Source organism: Silurus meridionalis, chromosome 11, assembly GCF_014805685.1.
Source record: "Silurus meridionalis isolate SWU-2019-XX chromosome 11, ASM1480568v1, whole genome shotgun sequence".
Classification (NCBI taxonomy): domain Eukaryota; kingdom Metazoa; phylum Chordata; class Actinopteri; order Siluriformes; family Siluridae; genus Silurus; species Silurus meridionalis.
In genome coordinates, this window is record NC_060894.1 from 13,055,149 (window position 1) to 13,075,025 (window position 19,877).

General features: G+C 34.6%; 1 protein-coding gene across 3 annotated transcripts in view; it reads right to left on the bottom strand.

Annotated features, from left to right (window-relative positions):
* Positions 1 to 4,924: 4,924 nt before the first annotated feature.
* The window catches only part of LOC124393449 (adhesion G-protein coupled receptor G2), a 50,396-nt gene continuing 35,443 nt past the window's right edge, over positions 4,925 to 19,877 (bottom strand). For 2 of the 3 annotated variants that reach the window (XM_046861293.1, XM_046861295.1), the window contains 22 exons: positions 18,825 to 18,889; positions 18,438 to 18,485; positions 18,295 to 18,350; positions 18,138 to 18,169; positions 17,904 to 17,946; positions 17,800 to 17,825; positions 17,408 to 17,526; positions 12,873 to 12,990; positions 12,545 to 12,732; positions 11,682 to 11,907; positions 11,174 to 11,330; positions 10,310 to 10,453; positions 9,906 to 10,034; positions 9,759 to 9,804; positions 9,327 to 9,430; positions 8,569 to 8,693; positions 7,318 to 7,589; positions 7,118 to 7,217; positions 6,738 to 7,021; positions 5,669 to 5,770; positions 5,312 to 5,464; positions 4,925 to 5,136 (listed from right to left, as the gene is read on the bottom strand). In XM_046861293.1, coding sequence (XP_046717249.1) covers positions 5,033 to 5,136; positions 5,312 to 5,464; positions 5,669 to 5,770; positions 6,738 to 7,021; positions 7,118 to 7,217; positions 7,318 to 7,589; positions 8,569 to 8,693; positions 9,327 to 9,430; positions 9,759 to 9,804; positions 9,906 to 10,034; positions 10,310 to 10,453; positions 11,174 to 11,330; positions 11,682 to 11,907; positions 12,545 to 12,732; positions 12,873 to 12,990; positions 17,408 to 17,526; positions 17,800 to 17,825; positions 17,904 to 17,946; positions 18,138 to 18,169; positions 18,295 to 18,350; positions 18,438 to 18,485; positions 18,825 to 18,889 — 2,641 coding nt within the window. In that variant the 3' untranslated portion in view covers positions 4,925 to 5,032. The remainder of the gene's footprint in view (positions 5,137 to 5,311; positions 5,465 to 5,668; positions 5,771 to 6,737; positions 7,022 to 7,117; positions 7,218 to 7,317; positions 7,590 to 8,568; positions 8,694 to 9,326; positions 9,431 to 9,758; positions 9,805 to 9,905; positions 10,035 to 10,309; positions 10,454 to 11,173; positions 11,331 to 11,681; positions 11,908 to 12,544; positions 12,733 to 12,872; positions 12,991 to 17,407; positions 17,527 to 17,799; positions 17,826 to 17,903; positions 17,947 to 18,137; positions 18,170 to 18,294; positions 18,351 to 18,437; positions 18,486 to 18,824; positions 18,890 to 19,877) is intronic. The other variant, XM_046861294.1, reaches the window with a different exon arrangement.

Below are 19,877 nucleotides of genomic sequence, written 5' to 3' on the forward strand. Positions count from 1 at the left end.
CCATCACTGTACCCCGCAACATTGTATATCTGCAATAAATGGACATTCGGTGCAACCCAGACAAGAATGGGTTCCCTCTTGAGTCTGGTTCCTCTCAAGGTTTCTTTCTTTGCCATCTCTGGGAGTTTTTCCTTGCCACAGGGACACTTCCTCTCACCAGGGACAAACTTACTTTGAAAAACATATTAATTTTTTATCACCAGATTATCTGTGTAAAGCTGCTTTGAGACAATGTTTATTGTTAAAAGCACTATACAAATAAAAATGAATTGAATTAAAGGTGAACGATGTGCATTTATCCCTGATGAGCAAGTCATGGTGACTGTGGCAAGAAAAAACTCCCTTCGATGTTATAAGGAAGAAACCTTGAGAGGAACCAGACTCAAAAGGGGAACCCATCCTTATTTGTGTAATATCAAGAGTGTGATCATAAATCTTTAAACAATACAGAACACTGGAGAGTGAACTAACATGAGCACTGGAATGTAATTATGAGTATTGTTCTTTCTACAGTCTTTTACAGTAATTTGTGGTTATACACACTACACTAGGAGCTACTGAGCAACTCATAAAATAGCTCAACATTTGCGATCATCATTGAAGGCTCTTGCATGGAGAAGCTGGTGTTGGACTCCACATGAAGTGGGATCCAATTGGCGCTGGTACGTCTCTAGATGGTTCGGGATGTTTGCATTGGCATCTACTTCTTTAAAGGTCCACAATCTTCATAAGATGGGACATGACTGGGGCTGGAGCAACCTCAGGATGCCTCAGAATGGGTAGAGAAAGAGAAGCAGTGGAGAGGAATTAGTGTAGATGCTGTTCTGGATATTAACAGCACAAGATGATAATGTGCATGTGATCAGATGTTCTGGAGCACACGGTTATGATGTGAATTGTGTTATGTGTAGGCTTTGCTAAAAAGATACGTTTTTAATCTGCACTTAAACTGGGAGAGTGTGTCTGAGCCCCGAACACTGTCAGGAAGACTATACGAAAGTTTAGGAGCTAAATGTGAAAATGCTCTACCACCTTTAGTGGACTTAGTTATTCTAGGAACTACTAGAAGTTTAGAGTTTTGAGATCTCAGGAAGTGTGACGGATTGTAGCGTGTTAGAAGCCTGGAAATATAATTGAGAGCTAAACAATTTTGTGTTTTGTAAGTAAGAATACACATAATATTTCTTATTTAAGTGATATTTCTAAGAGGAAAGAGGGCTATCCTGGTAATGTTATCCACATTAGCGTTAAGAAAAGAGTAAAGTCAATAATCACACCAAGATCTTTAATTGATCTTGTATATGCAGAGACAAAAGGACCATGCTTGGCCAAAATCCAAGCTAATATTTTGTCATTATTATTGAGAATTAATTAATTTTTCAATAGATAATTGGAAGCTTACCTGTCGTAAGCCTTTAATTATCTATTGAAAAATTATCTTTTAGGTGTCAAAGTTTTTAGCCATTGTGTTAAACTATGAGACAGTTTCTCACTGAATACCTTTCCAAAAAAAAAAAAAAAAACACAGAAATGGTGGCAGTTCTTTAGCAAAGCATTTAAAAAAATTTGGCCATGTGTTCCAGAAGACCTGTTAATGTTAAGGCCTCAAATACCCTCAATAGTTATAGCATTATCCCAAACAAGCTGCTCATCTCTAAATATTGTTTCAACCTCCTTTAAAAACTGAAAGATAAGAGATGCTGAATTCTCATAGTAATTGGTATGATAAAGTTTTGAATGAGCGTTACCATGGAATGAGGCCATTTATATTAGATTTTTTTGTCAATATGTCATTATTTTTCAATGAATCTGTACTAAGATTTCAATCAATTCAAAAAAAATAAACATATAAAATAAGGAGAGCTCTGCCTCCTTATTTGCCTCTAACCATTTTCTCCTTAAGCGAACAAAAGAGCCAATCAACTATACTACAGCCTCCTTTCATTACAGTAAACTGTGTCTATTTTGTCTGCTACTGTATATTGCGTCCTTTCCTTTGCACCTTTACAGATGCCGATGGGTTTTACTCTTTTACTCTACTCTCTTTCCCTTTAATGTTATTTTATTCAGTACATATAAAGTTGAGTTTTTTCAAGCCTTTTCACTCACCATTTTTATCTATGATGTTAGAATGGATGATAAAAAATTGAGACAGCATTGAGATGACAAAGAAAATATAATTTGTCTTACCCTTTTTAAGGGCTTGCACAATTGATGGCTGACTAAATACTTTTTTGCCCCACTGTATACACCATACCATATACAAAATTATAAATGCATATACTTGTCATTCCAGTATCATTGCCCAGCCAAAGGTATGCATAATTACATTAGACTTGGGATATGAAAATCATCTTTAAGTCAGTGTTTCTCTCGGCAACCCTGTTCTATTTGGATATGAATCAGAAGTTAGAACAAGTAAATACAGTTGTAATAAAAATTAAATAGCAATGTTGGAGTTGTCAGTTGGAGTTGTACAAATAAATAGTTTAAAAATCATACATTGTGATTTCTGGATTTTTTTTTTTTTAGATTATGTCTCTCACAGTGGACATGCACCTACGATGACAATTTCAGACCCCTCCATGATCTCTAAGTGGTAGAACTTGCAAAATATCAGGGTGTTCATGTATATAAATATATAAATATATATATATATATATATATATATATATATATATATATATATATATATATATATATATATATAATATAAGAGAAGGGGTTCCCTTAAGAATCTGGTTTCCCTTAATATTTCTTTTCTCATATCATTTCAGGGCGCTTTTTCTTGCCACCATAGCCACTACAGCTTAAAGCATAAGCTTATAAGGACAAACTTAGGACATTAAAATTCATATTCGCAATCTATTTATATTTGTAAAGCTGTTTTTGTATGCATTATTAAAATATACAAATAAAATTAAATTGTTACTTAAAGATTACTGTGGTATACTGTGTTTTTTTCATACTCTGCTACCCAACAGTGTTTTGAGCCTGATAAAATCCTAGTTAATAGCTAATTAAATAGTAAATTATTGAATCTTATAAAAGAAATCTCATTAAACAGCAGTCAAGGATAATGTCAGATTATTTTTTTATGTAAGTGCTACTTTACAAATTGTTTATTCACTGTATAGTGTGAACACTGACCATGTGATGCACATGGGGAGCGAAGGCTGGCTCGTTTGGTCCAATCCAACAGATGAACTACTATAGCTCAAAATGATTAGGAAGTTAATGATGTTAATGCTTGAAAGGTCAGGACTGTTTTGGCAGCACAATATTAGGCAGGTGGTCAAAATGTTACACCTGGTTGGTGTATATGCTAAAAAAAAACCCCATAACATTTCAAATGTAGGTTTATTTTTTACAACGTACATGCAAACATGAAACATAACCACACATAAAGCGGGGAAAATAAGTATTTGACACAGAATTTTTATCAATAAGGGGATTTCGAAGTGGGCTATTGACACAAAATTTCCACCAGATGTAGCCATCAAGCCAAATATTGAATTCATACAAATAAATCAGAACATTTAAGTATACACGTTGAGTTATAATAAATAAAGTGAAATGACACAGGGAATAAGTATTGAACACATTGCAAAACAAGATGTAAAATGACATAGAAAGCCAGGAGATCACCTGAAATCTGTCAGTATTGAGTGAGAAACCCTGCCCCCAATCAGTACTAATTGATATCAGCTGCCTTAATCCTAATTGATGGCCTATAAAGGCTTCTCATTACCCAGGCGGCACACAGGAAAGACTTCATGATGGGTAAAAGCAAAGAACTCTCTCAAAATCTTCGTAATCTTATCGTTAAAAAGCATTTTGACGGGGAATGGTTATAGGTGCATTTCCAGAATGCTAAATGTTCCTGTGAGCACTGTGGGGGCCATTATCCGAAAATGGAAAGAGCATCAGTTCACCATAAACTGGCCACGTTCAGGTGCTCCACGTAAGATCCCTGTCCGAGGAGTCCAAAGAATAATCAGGAGAGTTCGTTAAGAGCCAAGAACCACTCGGGAAGAACTTCAGGAAGACCTTGCATCAGCAGGTACTGTTGTTTCAAAGAAAACTATAAGCAATGCACTGAACCGCCATGGCATCCATGCATGCTCACAATGCAAGACTCCATTGCTGAACAAAAAGCAGTTTGCGAAAGAGCATTTGGAGAAGCCTGTGGATTATTGGGAGACTATAGTATGGTCAGATAAAAGCAAAATTTAACTTTTTGGCAGTCATTCTACACACCATGTTTGGAGAAGAAATGGCACTGCCCACCACCCCAAGAACACCATACCAACAGTTAAGTTTGGGGTGGAAGCATCATGGTTTGGGGCTGCTTTTCAGCAAGGGGTACTGGCAGACTTCATATTATTGAAGGCAGGATGAATGGAAAAATGTACCGGGACATTCTGTATAAAAATCTGCTGCTATCTACCAGAAAGCTGAAAATGAAAAGAGGGTGGACATTTCAGCAAGATAATGATCCAAAACACAAGGCCAAGGAAACAATGAAGTGGTTTCAAAGAAAGAAAATCAAGTTGCTTGAATGGCCCAGTCAATCACCTGTCCTAAATTCCATAGAAAATCTATGGAGAGAACTGAAGATCAAAGTTCATAAAAGAGGCCCAAGGAACCTTCAAGATTTAAAGACTATTTAAGTGGAAGAATGGACCAGAATCACTCTTAAACAATGCAGATGACTGGTTTCTCCATACAAGAGGCATCTAGAAGCTGTAATCACCAACAAAGGCTTTTCTACAAAGTATTAAATAAAGTGTGTTCAATACTTATTCCCGGTGTCATTTACCTTTATTTATTATGACTTAACTTGTATATTTAAATGTTCTGATTTCTTTGTATGAATTCAATATTTGGCTTGATGGCTACATCTGGTGGAAATTTTGTGTCAATAGCCCACTTAGAAATCCCCTTACCGATAAAAATGCTGATGTGTCAAATACTTATTTTCCCCGCTGTAACTGGCATTATAACACAGATATGATTGTTGTCATTCAGGTCAGAAGGATCTTCTGCTCCTGTACCTGTGGTTAATCTCATTCAGGACTACATCTGAGCTGGGATCCTCCTGATCTGTGATTGCACGGTCATCTAATGGACTACCTGTAATTGAAAAAAATACAGCAGACAGTAGGCTGGCAATTACAAGCATATCCGTGCCAAAATATGCTATTTCTTTATCCTAAATATAATTTGCAATGTGTTAAAGGTGGAGATTTAGTTTAAATAGAATTGCATAGCTTGTTATGGATAGACTGAATGATTGGGCAACACTTACCGATGCCCATTGATCTGTCTGACCCATAGCTATCACTGACCAAGGAGGAACTGGATGAGTTGTTGGATTTGGATGATTTTATTGATTTGAATGAAGAGGCAACTCTATTTACAGTGGATTTTTTGGTCCTCTGTGTAACAGTGTGGCTCCAGTCTGTAATCCAAATGCAAGAATATTGTTTATATATAATTGTAATTACATTGAATATTGCATAGAATTTTGGATTTTGGATACAGTTATACAAAATAAAAATAGTACTTCCACCATAACTGAAATAAATGAAAGTAAAAGCTTTATTTTGCACAGTTAATCATTGCCATGACATGCCAAAACATTTTATGAATAGAATAAACAGACCTGAGTTTTCAGCAAGCCTAAAGTTTCCACAGCATAGGTGTATTCTCCATTGTCTTCTGACATTTTCCTTCACAGCACAGTGGAACACAAAGATAAAAAACCCTGCAAAGGAAAAATACAGCTGTGTGGATCATAACTGAATCTTCACAAAGTGTTACATACCTGTATACACATCTACACATAGTAGATAACATAGTTAAAGCAATGTACAGTCAACCCCAGGTAATTTGCGGTTCGGAATTTGTGGCTCAGAAAATTCACGCGTACCTAACTTACCGCAAATTGCGGGTTATCTTAAAATTTGCAGGAATTTGCAGCAGGACAATGTTCTAAAACGTTAGGAATAACTTTTTACAATATATTTTCACTAACAAATTTCATAAATTTTTTAAAAACACTATTGTATTAAAGTGACAAAATGTCTAGATGAATTTACTAAGATACCATATGGGCTGCGGAGGTGCGTCCAAAATTCACGGATTTTCTGAACTTGCTTAGAATGTAAATCCACGAGTTTCGAGACCACTGTATAATTACAGTGGTCTCGAAACTCGTGGGATTTACATTTTTTGGTCCTCTGTGTAACAGTGTGTGCTTTATTACATAAACAAAAGGTGTTTTTTTTAAAAGTACACTTCTGTAACCATGTTATGGCTTATTCTTCTTACTTGTTTTCTCCTATAAAATAGTTCTATTTGTTTTTGGCAAGTTCTATCCAGTTCTATTTTGTTGCAGCATTACATTAAATGGGGAAAAAGAAGTGACATTTTATTTTACATCACAAAAATCAACTTTAACAGGGATATTTAGACCTTTCAAATCTGACACTGTATATACAAGTGTATGTCATATGCCAAGTGACTAGTAATGAGTAATGTTATTATTAATAGAAATTGATTATGAATATGGAAGATGATGCTAAGTACTAAAATATATTTGTGTTAAGAGACTACTTAATACTACAATCAAAATATATTAACTTGCACTCTGAGCAAAAAAAAAAAAAAAAAACTGCATTACATGCTTGAAAATATATCAGAATATGTACAGTCAGTGCTTAAATTAATACCTTGTAGTGAATTAAAGATGGCAAACAGGTACATAAAGGGGAGGTTGACAGCACCCCATGCAAAAAAGGCAAATCCCCAGGTAAGGCCCAGGAGAACAGTAATCCCTGCTCCACTTCGCATGTCTTGTAGGACACTGCGATGCTGTAGGTTATGGGGATTTTGCCTCTTTATGCGAAAAAGCTGAACCATTACCACAATAAACATGCCAAAGTTAAGCACAAAGACAACACAGAAGTACGCCACCACTGCAACATAGTAGGCAATATCATTCTTCAGCCAGCAACTGCATGGAAAAAGGACAACATCACACATTTACACATCAGATCTTACACATTACATCTTCAATGTAATTCATAAAAAAATAATTTGATGCTCTTACAATTGATCTGAGGTTCCATTTTCAAACTTCCCATAAGACACTAGTCCATAATTGTTTTTATCAATGGCTATAACAATGATGACCACAATTAGAGGAATACCTTAATGCAAAGAAATAAATAACAAATTATTCAAAACTATTACAATAGACCCAAACATGACACGTCAAATAGAAACTGTTATGTGAAACACTCCACATACCCCAGCCAGCGAGTCCAAATTTGACCATAATGCGGGACACATAAGTATTAAAAACTTTAACAAGGGCAATATACATATGGACAGCCTCCATGGCCATCCAGGTAAAAGATGCCAACAGGAAGTAGTGCAAGAAGAAGGCAGTAGAGATGCAGAGACCCACAACATTGGAGTACAGAGCGAGCCAAGCATCCAATAGAAATGTCAAGTTCAAAAGAAGCAAAGCCAAACACAGCTGGATCACTATTTTTGATGGGATATCCTTACGCAGTGTCCTAGAAGATAGAAATACAGTTCTTAAATAAATTGTTAACCTTTAATTTACTTTCATTGTCCAACAGGGCATACAATACTTTTCCCTTCTTCAATGTTTCTGAATTTCCTATTTCAACACAAATTACCGTATTTTTCGGACTATAAGCCGCTACTTTTTTCCCCACGTTTTGAACCCCATGGCTTAAACAAGAAGCGTCTTATTTATGGATTTTTCCTGGGTTTTTCCCGGTTTCACAAACTTCAAGACAAAACACTGAGCCCTATAACATTAGACCAATGAAATTTCCGAACGGAAACGAAAAAAAATGCACCTCACCTTTGTTCTGAGCTGCACAGCATCGGGAGAAAAAACGTTTTTTTTTTTAATGCACGACGATGCCAAAAGATAAACTCTCGAGAGAAATAGTTGTGAAAGGAAGGAGGAAGACAGTGAACAATGACTTTCTTGGTAGGCTACTGTTTAGATACAAGCCATTGTAACATGTTGAGTCTGGGTCAAGTTGCAACAGAAATCAGTTACCTTCAGTTGCAACAGAAATCATATAAGCACAGACAGGTTTCCAAAACTCGTGCTTTTTTTAATTTTTCTTGGCAACAGCGTTACGGGTTAGTCAAAGAAACTTAAAAATGAGCGTCAGAAAATAATAAAGACATATTCCTCGGCCTTGCACACATGCAGTAATAGCGGAAAAATGTGGCGGCAGGCTATTCCCAAAATGCCGCTCTGCTCTTAAAGGAGCCACAACATATTTCACCTGTTACACCATGTAACAGACACTGTCTTTCATTAAAGCCTGTGTAAAGTTCATTAGTAACAGTGTAGTTGGCTTATACACAGGTGCGGCTTATTTATGTTCAAAATAAAAATCTTTGTCAAATTCAGTGGGTGCGGCTTATATATGGGTGCGCTTTATAGTCCGGAAATTACGGTAATCCATTGTATAATGCCTTGTAATGGGTGATTGGTGCAAAACTCACTCAAAAGTCAGATAGGTCATCAAGGTAACAGAAAGGAAAATAGCAGAGATGCCACAGCCAATGTATGTGATATAGGTTAGAATGGTAGCCTGCAAACGATTGTTTATCCCTTCTCCTGAAAGGTCCTATATTGAAAATGTACAGAAAGATCTAATATGGAATGTACAAGTCGAATAATTATATGCATTAGAACAAAGCAAATGACAGAAATTTCTCCTAACTAAGCTAACACTACTAGCCTAAAAATGATCATCTACCAAAAACAATTTTTAGAAAGGCACATAAAGAATAAATTATGACAAGGTCAATACATTTTTTGAGTAGTAGCATTATTGCATGACAAAAAAGCCACCGTCTAACATCCTCAGGAAATATAGATTTGTGAATATACACTGAAAAAGTACTATGAAAGAAACCAGTAACTTACATCTTCTGCCTTTGCTACTCAAAATATAATGGCCTTTTAAATTGATACATTTTTTTCATCCATTTCCTATCCATAACTTATTTTGTCCCTAATAAATAACAAGCTTAATGTTTTTCATAAGGTTTCGGCTGAGAAGGCCTACTGCATTAAGCCTATTTAATTTTGTTTAAAGATAAATATATCTATATCCATATCTTAATAAGTAATAATAATAATAACTCTTGAAATCATTAACAGCCCAATTGCAATAATGTATCTGTATTGTTAAATAAAGTACTAAGTGCATAATATTTTCACTAGAGAGGCAATGGGAGGTACATTTTTCTCTTACCAAGAGCACGCCAAAGCTGGTCAGATGGTTACAGCCACAAATTGTTTCTGTTTCAGAAAAGTTTAGCACAGTGCAGCCCTCAGTGCTCCAGCCACCAGAACCACCTAAAAACAAACAACTGTCAACTTGTCTTACATTTGAACAACACATAATAAAAAAATATAGAACAGTGATAAATTTTGTTGTTGTTTAGACTGATTTAATGAAGTATCTAAATTTTGATGATAAAATTAACCACAAAAAGTCACTGCATGATATGTTAAGTGCTTCTGCCAGATATGTTTCACAGGTTTCTTTTTCAGATCTACTGGTTATTACACCGTGAAATAATGTGTGTAATATGTAATAATATGTTTATTTTATACCATACATATACTGTATGTACTATATTTACCACACATTTCTATTATTCTCATTATTTATACCCCTCACCATTTAAGTTGAATTTCCAAAACACACATGAACGTGAAACATTGCCCTGTGGAAATTAAGAGTGAAAATATAATAAATTTTTTTATATTGATGATCTGTGTAGCATGCAATCAAAATAAAAATGTTTAACAGCCTTCTTTTACTGACCTCAACAGTTTCTGTGTTCTTCAGGATAAAAACTATTTGATCTCTCAGGTTAGAGATAGATAAATTAGCCACACTGGAGCCAAGAACCCCGCTGATCAGCCTGCTCCTGTTTGAGTTTAATAATTGGTCCTACAGATTGGCATGACAACAATGCATGCATATCAGGTTGATGGAAATGAAAAACACATGCACACACGTACAGGTGCACATACACACATGTACACACACACACACACACACACACACACACACACACACACACACACACACACACACACACACACACACATTAATCTGTATTTGACAGGTTTATCATTAAACCCATACACCTGTCATTGTGCAGCCAGGTATTGTGAACTAAGCAATTAAAAATATTTGTATAGTACACTGAGAAGTAAACACACCTGGAAAAGAGTGGTCTTCTGGTAGAAATTAAACTGTACTCTAGAGGCCAGTTGCTGCTGCTGTGGAGAAAGGTTCCCTGTGAGGGAAGCAGGAAGAGTTATGGAACCCTGAGGAGAGTTGGGTTCAGTCTTCTTGGAGCTAATCTAAATAAAAGCAAAAAGGTAAGAACATAAAAAGTGACATTTTAAAAGTACAGTCAACTCCTGATAATTCACGGTTCAAGTTGCGGATTATTTAAAAATTTGTGGGAATTAGCGAGTTTTCTTTTTGTACGTATGAATCTTTGTTATACGAACATCGTGCTGGCACGTTGGTTCTTTGGGCATGCTTCCTAACTCAGCGACAACAGCCAAGATGTTTTATTAAATCTGTTTTTAGCAAAAGTTGAAAAGAAAAGAGATTGAAGTATAGTGAAGGGCCTTCCCGACATCATAATGGAAGGTGATTTTCCTCCTTCCCAGCAGTAACCCTTATCATTCACTCTGCCTCTTCTCCCTCATGCCAGCACTGACTCTTCTCCAAAGTAAACATTGTTTCTTTTCTTTTAATTTAAGATTATTATAGTTACAGTAATACAACAAATATCACTTATACATGTATTATTTTACTGTATTACTGTATATTGTAATATATTTTAAATTTTATATAAATATTTTCGGGTCCTGGAAGGCATGATCCGAATTTACATGATTTCTTATGGGGAAATTCGCTTCGTTATACGTATTATTTGGTTTGAGTTTACTTATCTGGAACGAATTGCAGTTGCAAACTTAGGTTCCACTGTATATATGGCTGATTACATAATTAATAAAGCGATAAGCAAAGATATTTATTTTTTGTGAACAGTGTGACAGATGTGTTACCTGTAGGTTGACGGGGTTTGTAATAGTGAATGTGGTCTCCTGAAAAAGAGCCCCATCCACCAGTTTCACTGCCAAAGCCACAGATGGGGAGAGAATACTTTGACTCTGTCCCTGCACAATCACCTTCAAGCCAACAGTATCCACAATACCAATGATCCTTATCAAATCAGAAAATGTATAAGGTTTATTTTATGCACAGTATATATAATTAAATAAGTGCAGAGTGTAAAAACTTACAAATTGTGTATTTTAATTGGTAGTCCGATCATTTAAACTTAACCACACAATGTTTTAGGGATATATTTTGAGGGGTTGAGTGTAACACTTTATTTAAAGACCATATTTAAGGTTGGGAAAATAAGTCTACAAAATCAGGGAACAATATTCTTAAAGAAGCCAGTTTGTGCATCATATATAAGCTATGTTTGTAACTGATAATGTTTAATGAAAATAATTATAGTTTAGTCAAATCTATTCAAGAGCTGCATGTCAGTCTGTTCATTTTTACCTGCTTGAACTGGATGCCAGCATATTAGGAGGAGCATCTATAAGATTGCTGACAATGTTGATAGACATGTTTCCCAGAGCCAAGCTAACATTGGCCCCAGAAAGAAGTGTCTCTAGCAGAGATACAATCTGCTCTATCTGTGTGGAGTTCAGAGAAGATGCATTCCTGCTTAGATTCAGAAGACTTTCAGTTGTCGCTTCCGCATTGGTTGATGAGTCTGTGGTGACTATATGTAGCAGAATTTGGTAACATTACAAAATACATATTTTTCCAATTTTACATAATTTTATGCATAGGTTTTGACCTTCCAAAAACTGTTGCTACAAAGCTGTAAGCACAAAATATTATAGGGTGTCTTTGTTTGACTAAGCTGTGCCCTTTTGCATGTGTTTTCCATAGTTTGTCTGGAACAATCAGGTGGCATGTAATTTTCCTTTGTTCTAAGGTGTTACCTTATGAAGAAAGAAACTAATGAATATATACTGTTAAATATTAGATTTAAAATTTTAATTTATAATCAGTAATTTGTATGCAAGCCAGACATATAACATTTATTAAAGATATTGTTAGATTTGATTTAACTTGGATTTTCCCAGGGTTTCATCTAAGAAAGGGCACTGTCTCTAAAGGCAGCCAGATGTGCACTCTCATTTAACTCCAAATTATTACAATTGCTATCTTAGAGACTTATAGTATTACAAAAAAACTGTGATTGAAAGATCACAGTTATAAGTATAACTATAGGTATAGGTATAACTTTTAACCCCAAGCATGTCTATCTTGTATATACAGAACAGTTGTGTAGTCTATAATTCTGGCACGTCAAACACATGATGCATGAGACATAAGAATGGGTTTTCTACCTGTTGTGTCCAAGATAGCTGCTGAAGTGTTTGTAGATAAGGCTGTAGTTGTGATGTTTGCAGTATTGTTGGCAGAACTTTTGGCAGTTGTGATGTTAACTGTTGATGTTGGCATGTTGGTGTAAGCAGGTGTCACAGTGTTTTTGTTGCACTCCATCAGAGGCACAGCTATAATTGTTCCTTTTTCACTGTAATACAAAATGTGAATAGTGTAGAAAGAGACAATATAATCAAAATGTACCATGCATGATACATTTTTCAAAACAGTTTTTTTGTAAATCATATATTAATCATTTAAACTTAAGAATATTCAAATTTGTACACTGACCAGTAATTAAATGCATTGTACACCTGTCCATATGGGCAGCCATCAAGAAGCACAGAAACTGGCAGTATCTTTGGATGCAAAAGATCTGCATTTAGGCCATCTTCCCAGCTACATATAGCTGAAAGGCAAAAGCTTGAGTCTCAAAACAATGTTGAGGTATTATGTTGAGGTATTATTCTGTGCACATATATACATATTACATGTTTATTCATCCATGTCATAAATCATTAGAATGTTATATGATGTTTATCATATACAGAGGTGGGAAGTAACAAAGTACAAATACTTCGTTACTGTAGTTAAGTAGATTTTTCTGGTATCAGTACTTTACTCCACTATTTATTTTTCAGACAACTTTTTACTTTTACTCATTACATTTTCACACAAATATCTGTATTTTTTACTTCTTACATTTTCAAAACAGGCTCGTTACTTTAGTTTTAATCCATTGATTTGGTGAAATATAATATATATATTTGGCCGACTTCCTGTTACTGCGCGTCTTTTTCAATCCGCTGGTGTATAAAGTCCTGACTCTCACTGCTTTATTTTTTGTTTTCTGTGTATTTTGCACTGCATATCCACTACGCATTTTTGCACCATGCAGAGCTCATGTTTATAATTGCACACATATATTCCACACATATTTATTCTGTATATTCTGTATCATACATACAGGTGCATCTTAATAAATTAGAATATCATTAAAAAGTACATTTATTTTAGTAATTAATACAAAAAGTGATATATTGATTCATCACACACAGACTGATATATTTCAAGTGTTTATTTATTTTAATTGGCTTATACTCAATATTGTGAAAAGGTTAAATATTGGAGACTTGTGGTGTCTCTCACTAATCAGCTAACCAAATCCAAACACCTGCAAAGATTTCCTGAGCCTTTAAATTGTGTTCAGGCTACACAATCATGTCCAGAAGATGATCATGGACACCCTGCACAAGGAGAGTAAGACACAAAATGTAATTGCTAAAGAAGCTGGCTGTTCACCGAGTGCTGTATCCAAGCACATTAATGGAAAGTTGAATGGAAGGAAAAAACGTGGTAGAAAAAGGTGGAACGAAACCCATTCAAGAATTTGACAAAGTGTGGACTGCAGCTGGAGTCAAATGGCGCATTTCTTGTGTCAAACAACTCCTGAACCAGAGACAATGTCAGAGGTGTCTTACCTGGGCAAATGACAAAAAGGACTGGACTGTTGCTCAGTGAGCCAAACTTTTTTTTTTTTGATGAAAGGAAGGAAACTTTTGCATTTTATTTGGAAATCAAGGTCCCAGAGTCTGGAAGAAGAGAGGAGAGGCAAATAATCCAAGTTGCTTGAGGTCCAGTGTAAAATTTGCATAGGCAGTGGTGGATTGGTGAGTCATGTCATCTGCTGGTAGTGTGTTTTATCAAGTACAAGGTCAGCACAGCCATCTACCAGGAAGTCTTAGAGCACTTCATGCTTCCCTCTGCTGACCAGCTTTATGGAGATGCCGATTTCATTTTCCAGCAGGATTTGGCACCTGCCCACACTGCCAAAAGCACCGAAAGTTGGTTAAATGACCATGGTGTTGGTGTGGTTGACTGGCCAGCAAACTCACTAGATCTGAACCCCATAGATAATATATAGGGTATTGTCAATAGAAAAAATAGAAATAAGAGACCCAAACATGCAAATTAGCTGAAGGACACTGTTAAATAAACCTGGGCTTCCATACCACCTCAGCAGTGCCACAGACTAATCACCATGCCACACCAAATATTGTGTAAATAACAGTAAATTAACATATTTTCCAGAAAGCCAACAATTTATTAAAATGTTTTTTTGATTGGTCTTATGAAGTATTCCAATTTTTTTAGATGAATTGGTGGGTTTTTGTTAAATGTGAGCCAAAATCATCAAAATTAAAAGAAATAAACACTTAAAATATATCAGACTGTGTGTGATAAATCTATATAATATACCCTTTTTACTTTTTGTATTGAATTACTAAAATAAATGAACTTTTTAATGATATTCTAAATTATTGAGATGCACCTGTACATAACTCTATCCTGTCATTTGAGTATATTATCTTCTGACATGTCCATCTATGCATCCATCTTTGCAAAGTATATTGTATATTACTGCATATACCATATATTATTACCTTCTGCACCTTCTGTACAATATTCACCCTCATCCCTGTGTATATGGACCTCATACCCTATTTATCTTACTGCTATTTATTGTAAAAAGGCCACTTATGCACTTCTGATTAGATGCTAACTGTATTTCATTGGCTCTGTACATGTACCTTGCACAATGTAAATAATGTTGAATGAAATTTAATCTAATCTAAGATACTCTTTGACTATCCATAATCTTTATGAGGCTGGCGCAACCTCAGAATGGGTAAAAGAGAGAAACAGTGGGGAGAAATTTGCATAGCTGCTGTTCATAATATTAACAAGCAGTTGATATAACAAGTTGATAATGTGCATGTGATCAAATGTAATGGAGCACAAGGTTATAATATGTGATGTGTTATTTGTAGGACTTGCTAAAAAGATATGTCTTTAATCTGCGCTTAAACTGGGAAAGTGTGTCTGAGCCCTGAACATGTGAGAATGCTCTACCACCTTTAGTGGACTTTGCAATTGTAGGAACTACTAGAAGTCCAGAGTTATGAGATCTTAAAGAGTGTGACAGATTGTAATGTGTTAAAAGACTGGATAGATACATGGGAGCTAAACCATTTAGGGTTTTGTAGCAATAGTTTGTAGTCAATTCGGAGCTTAACAGGTAGCCAGTGTAGGGATGATAGGATTGGGGTTATATCTGTCTGCTGCATTCTTGAATAACTGTAGCTTTTTTGTTAAAGATGCAGGACAACCACCTAGTAATTTATTACAATAGTCCAGTCTGGAGGTCATGAATGCATTGACTAGCTTCCAGCAGTCCAATCCAGTTAGTCCAGTTTTGCATTCATTATCGAAGTGGTGTCTAAATTTGACAATTATCCAATGCCTCAAAAAACGGCTCAATCGGCTAGGTGTAGCATGCCTTTTTTTGGCACTGTATTGAAACAAGAGATATTGGCAGACTCTAATGTCGGCCTGACTCTAATGTCTCCTGGAAAAAATGGCCTTTTCAACTGTTTGGTTTACACCAGTTCATCACACTTCTGTTTGGGTTGTTCAGAGCCCCAGCAACTTTTCATGGACCGAATCCTCCACCCCCACAATGCATATGCCACTGCCTACTTGGATGACAATCATTTATAGTAATGCCTGGCAGCAGCATGTACAACACCTGACACCTAAGGATGGTCCTGAGAACCCTGAGGAGGGCGGCTCACAACAAACCGAAAAAAAAATTACAATTGGCTGTGTGGATGTACGGTATCTGGGCTTGGGTAATGAGCATGCGAGTCCCCAAACTGATGAATTGAGAAAGATAAATGCAATTTCAACCCTGCCAAAGACTTAAGACCAAAAACGAGGTGGGACAATTTCTGGGGCTTTCAAGGTTTGTTGCTACAATATATTTATTATTGATTAATGATTGTTGCTACAACATCTATAAATTATTATTTTATCATATATTAATTATTTTATCAGCCCTCTGCCTACTCTTACTAAAAAGAGAGCACCAGATCTCGCTTACCAGCACCAGTCACACAAGCAGGCTTTCATGTAGGGCTGAAATGATTTCTCGAGTAACTCAAGTAATTTGAATAGAAAAAAATCATCAGGGCAAATAATTTGCTTCGTTTAGTCCATTTACCAACACACAGAGCATTTGTTTCCCCACAAACCATTATTACTGATGCACCATCCACTAAACTCTGGGCCGCTTTGAACAGGTAAACACAGAAGACAATAAACAATTAAAAATAGAGGAACAAGAGAATAATAAAACAATGAAAACACTGTATAGTGCGTTTAAAGTCAGCTGCAGGCAAGTGTTGGGCGGTGGGAGTATATGACAATGGGTCCATGCACAAGTGCAGGTTTGTAAAACAAATCAATGTTCTTTGTATCCGAAGGAACAGGATTAAAAAGGGAAAAGAACCAAGAGAGTTGGCTAGCTGAATGTGTTGCATATGTCTGTAATGAACTAATAGTTTTGAGATTTGGAAACTTATGCAAACTGTTTATTATACTTTATTGTTTGGTGCAAAATAAATTATGTACTGATACTTCTGTCCTTCTGTAATAAGCTGAAATAAGTCACTGATCAGATCCAAAAATCTACAGTCTGGGACAGAAAGAAATCAGCCCAGCCCTGTATTTTTCATATGACAACTGGTGGTGGTGTTTTGTTTTTGTCTAAAAGAAAAATCCACTCTGAACCCTTTAAATAAAATCTGACTGTACATAGAGAAAGCCTTCCTTTCCCTGCATAAACAATGAAATGTAATTTGAACCTAACACTAATATACAGTCCATACAGTGAAATACAGCCTGAAAATTGGCAATGCATGAGGAAATGTACATTTATTACAGTTTAACTTCAAGTGTTCAAGCTGAAAGATTAATGTACATACCCAGTCTAGTGACAGTGCCATCAGTGACAGTGGTGCTCTGGTTTTGGAATGCGGCCAGTAATGCTGAGCTGATTATACACACATCTATGGCTTTGCTTAGTTTCACAATAATGGTGCATCTTTGCAGTAAATAATGAGTAGTTATTCAAACAAAAATCTTTGTGGTATTTGTACATTTCTTTTGTTATCAGACAAAACAAGCAGTATAAGCAAAAGTAAACATGGTAGTTCAGACTTTAATTTTGCTTTAATCTGGAACATTGGATGCAATGTTTTTAGCTCTTGATTCCTTCTATTGTATTTTCCCTAAATCTGAATTGTTGTAGATAAAAGCAAATAGTCAATGCAGCAGTAAGTCTATGCAGACAAATTAAATAATTAAGTAAACTTACCTTACATCACATATCACAGTAGAATTCTGAATGAAAATTGTATACCATTGTAAACAAATATATTAATAACAAAACTGCTTTTACTTTAAACACAAAATACTTACTTCATAGATTTGTGAAATATTCTTCAAAGCCTTGCAACTAGGACTAAATAAACCACACACACACACACACACACACACACACACACACACACACACACACATTTATACAGTATATGTACGTCGAGAAAGATAGATAGATAGATAGATAGATAGATAGATAGATAGATAGATAGATAGATAGATAGATAGATAGATAGATAGATAGATAGATAGATAGATAGATAGTAAACCTACTTTGTAATGTTGCAATTGGAATTTGTTAATATCTGTGGAGCAAAAAAAGTATTAGTTGTATGGTACTTTAAATATAAGCTTGTAGACTTTATTTTATTGCAAACAAAATAAAATGTACTGTTTAAGGCACACAATAAATTTTCATCAGAAAACTTACTTGCGTCATGTTTAAATTGAAGTCTGCAGTTTCAGTGTTGAAACTATAATAGGGAGCTATAAAAAGAACAAAGAGAATTTTAGCTTGAGTTAAAATTAACCAAATCATCAATTTGTATAATATTAATTTTGTTATTCTCTTACCAGTACTGTTGCAATTGAAGGAGCAGTTACAAGAATTTATTTGGTTTTCTAAGGAGTAAAATAACAGAAATAGGATTAAAATATGATAGCATCTGATAATTCTATAATTTATATAATGGTAATTTTATAATTAATTACTAAATTACTTCAGATGCTATAGAAAATCTCGACAGTCATTATGTTAAAAGAGATTCATATTAATATTTTGAGCCCATTGTTTAAGTGTATACATATTTGATCTACCTTTTTATTTGAACAATGAATAATATATTGCATAATAAAAAAGGTTATAGTAATATTTAAAAAACTATTGAGCTATATAAACAATAAACAACTAATGAACAATATGTTGAAAAGCATATATTGCTATCAATTTGCTGTACATACCAAAGGTGCAGTTAGTTTGGTCTGGAATGGCGAGTGAAACATATGCTGCTTCACTGTTCCCATTGCTGAAAAATACATTTTGTGTGATTGTTTTATGTTTTATATATATATATATATATATATATATATATATATATATATATATATATATATATATATATATATATATAGGTAGACCCCATCGTAAGTCAAAAATATTGTAAGTCGAAGATGCTTCACACTGATTTATAATCGATCCTGAACGAAGCAAGCAATATGAGGGACACCTGTAGAGGATGAATTTAATCGGTGCGCTCACAGAGAAAAACGGGGAGACGCGTGCACATGTGTGTGTGTGTGTGTGTGTGTGTGTGTGTGTGAGAAAGCCTAGTGGTTAGACTCATCCGCTTGTGTGCTTTTAAATTAAGACATTTGTTAATGTAAGTAGAAGAGTTTAGTAGAAAATATATTTTGAAAATTAAATATTAAATGTAAAATACATGCACACTTAAATACACATTTGTCTTATCCAAATGGGGTCTAACTAATGTAAACTTTTTATACATTTTTTTCATTCATTTTATTTTATTTAACTGATTTAATTTGTGCCAATTGAATCCATTACAAAATTCTATCAATAAAATAAAGTGTGTAAAAGTGTAAACTGCTGATGTTCACAAATGTTAGTAATAATAACTGCTAATAATTATATATATATATATATATATATATATATATATATATATATATATATATATATATTAGTGTACAGTTACATTTTAAAACAATTTTAAATGAAAAGCCTGTTTGGATAAATAATATATAAAATAATATTTTATAAAATTTGATAAATATTAAATATAAATATATATAAATATAAATAATGCAATACACTTCTTAAGTATAATGATTGCATTGAGTAATCAATTAAATTGGCACAAACTGAATTGATCAAATAAAATAAATTGAAAAATGCAATGAAATTGTTTACATTTGTTAGACCCCATTTCGGTAATACAGATGTGTGTGTTTTACATTTAATATTTAATTTTCTAAAGATATGTTCTACCTTAA